The sequence below is a fragment of the Diceros bicornis genome, chromosome 31, assembly GCF_020826845.1.
Source record: "Diceros bicornis minor isolate mBicDic1 chromosome 31, mDicBic1.mat.cur, whole genome shotgun sequence".
Classification (NCBI taxonomy): Eukaryota; Metazoa; Chordata; class Mammalia; order Perissodactyla; family Rhinocerotidae; genus Diceros; species Diceros bicornis.
In genome coordinates, this window is record NC_080770.1 from 14,097,416 (window position 1) to 14,100,181 (window position 2,766).

General features: G+C 38.2%; 1 protein-coding gene across 1 annotated transcript; it reads left to right on the forward strand.

Annotated features, from left to right (window-relative positions):
- Positions 1-1,244: 1,244 nt before the first annotated feature.
- LOC131395547 (olfactory receptor 5AN1-like) lies at positions 1,245-2,254 on the forward strand. Its single transcript, XM_058527409.1, has one exon. It carries the CDS (start codon positions 1,316-1,318, stop codon positions 2,252-2,254), a length of 939 nt encoding a protein of 312 aa, XP_058383392.1. The 5' UTR covers positions 1,245-1,315.
- Positions 2,255-2,766: the final 512 nt, after the last annotated feature.

Below are 2,766 nucleotides of genomic sequence, written 5' to 3' on the forward strand. Positions count from 1 at the left end.
CAGGCTTTGCTGTCAGTGCTGGCCTTATAAAATGAGTTGGGAATTATTCCTTCCTCTTCAATTTTTTGGAGAGTTTGAGAAGGATTGGTGTTAATTCTTCTTTAAACCTTTAGTAGAATTCATGATGAAGTCATCTGGTCCTGGGCATTTCTTCGTTGGGAGGATTTTGATTACTGATTCAATTTCCTTGCTTATTATTGGTCTCTTCAGATTTTCTGTTTCTTCCTGATTCAGTATTTTTAGGTTGTATATTTTTAGTAATTTATTTATTCTAGGTTGTTTAGTTTGTTGGGAGAACCATAGTACAAGAGGGACCCTCTTAGTGTGGCACTGTGCCAGCAGGGAGAGGGGCAATGGAGTCAGAGTATAGGGGATCCTCTACCCTTCTAATGTGGTCCTTCACGTTCTGTGTGGTCCACGGGGGTGCTTCACCATTATCGCATGTTGTAGGATTTTCACAATGATGTCCTTTTTATGAATAGTTGCTAGTTGTTCTGGTGAGGGTGACTGAAATTAGGAACAACCTATTTTGCCGTTTTAATGAAATCACTCAGAATGAAAACACTATAGTCTGAACCCTTAATCATAGTATTATGCTGTTTCCTAAGACACAATATATCCTAAAATTGAGGGGCTAATAGTGAGGTCTACTAGCTTTCCTTTGGAATAATCCATATGAAGGTTTCCCTAAGAAAACATTTCAAAACTTTATTGGGCATATATGCTGTACAGTAAGAAAATATGGGGATTATAAATTATGATATAATTTCCCAGGCCATTTTGGATATATTGTATTTAATATATTTGTAAAAAAATTTGAGAAGTTATTATAAACATGGTAGTATTTCTTACCGATGAAAGAAGAAGTTTTTAATAATATAGGTGGAAGACCATCTGGGAAAGAATAGCTATTTCAAATTTACTTTGGAATGATGCCACTTTTTCTTTACTATTATAAAACAAGAGTTATATTTTTAATTATCAGAGATCTTTTGAACACATGATTTAAATCAATGATTTCTATCATATGTAATAATATATAAGAATTTCTATTGCTTTTTTTAAAGTTATCAATCAACTTTTTAAATATCTGTTTAAATTTTCATGAGACCTCATGAAGTAATTGAGACCCTGAAACACTGACAAGGTACTTCTCGACAATTGGAGATGAAATCTGGGGTCTTTCCACCAGCAAAGTGAAGCATTTCCCCTTTTTCAGTGCTCAGTGAAGGACAAAAATGACACGTAGGAGAATTGTAATGCTATCATTTCCCTCAAATCTTGCCTATTTTCTGATTTTAGGAGCACCAAGCCAATGATTCAAGGAGTAAATATTACAGATATCACTCATTTCATCCTCTTGGGATTCTCAGACTTCCCCAGAATCACAGCAGTGCTCTTTGCTGTATTTCTGTTGATCTACATTATGACTCTGATTTGGAACCTGTGCCTCATCATCTTAATAAGGATGGATTCCCACCTCCACACACCTATGTACTTCTTCCTCAGTAATCTGTCCTTCATCGATATCTGTTATGTGACCACCACAGTCCCCAGGATGCTCTCCAACTTCTTCCAAGTACAGCAAACTATCACCTTTGTGGGTTGTGTTTTCCAGAACTTCGTCTTTTCAACCATGGGACTGAGTGAGTCTTGTCTTATGACAGCCATGGCTTATGACCGATATGCTGCCATTTGTAATCCACTTCTCTATTCATCCATCATGTCACCCACCCTCTGTGTTCAGATGGTGCTGGGGTCCTATATGGCTGGACTCTCTGCTTCTATATCTCAATTGTGTGCCATACTACAGCTCCACTTCTGTGGGCCTAATGTCATTAACCACTTCTTCTGTGACATGCCCCAACTGTTAGTCTTGTCCTGCACTGACACTTTCTTTGTACAACTCATGACTGCTATATTAACAATGATCTTTGGGATAATAAATGTCTCAATTATCATGATATCCTATGGCTATATTGTCATCTCCATTATGAAGATCACTTCAGCTAAAGGCAGGTCCAAGGCTTTCAACACCTGTGCTTCTCACCTGACAGCAGTAACCCTCTACTATTCCTCAAGTATCTTTGTCTATTTGAGTTCCAGCTCTGGCGGTTCCTCCAGCTTTGACAGATTTGCATCAGTCTTCTACACTGTGGTGATTCCCATGTTGAATCCCTTGATTTACAGTTTGAGGAATAAGGAAATCAAAGATGCCTTGAAGAGATTGCAAAAGAAGAAAGAGTATTGCTGATGTCACAGATAATGAGATTTCTGACCAATTTATCCTGTCAGAATCACCTTAACCCACAACAATATGCACACAAATGCACTATAACAGAAATCATACCACCTTTGGACAAAGAATGCTTAATTTGACACAGATAATATACCAATATGGAACAATAGCTGACTCAATGCCACACAAACACAATAACTTTAAGTCCTGGAGGTTCATTAATTTCAGCCTACATGAGGAGTAGCCTCATTATTTACAATGTATCTGCAAGTATTTGTGAAACTTCAGTGTTTAGAAACTTGTTGCTTCTTTTCCCTTCTGAGATTGAGCTCTGTCTAATTGCAGGCTTCTGACCTTAAAGGGAGGTAACTGGCAGAGGCCCCCAGGAGTGTAGAAACCTTGTCTCCCAAATATTGATGCAGCATAATCCGGACATGGTAGTGTCCAACGTTTGTCCTGTGTTTCTGCCCAGAATGGGGATGAACAGAGAGAGAGGATGTGCCTTTGGACAGAAACAAAGCTCTACA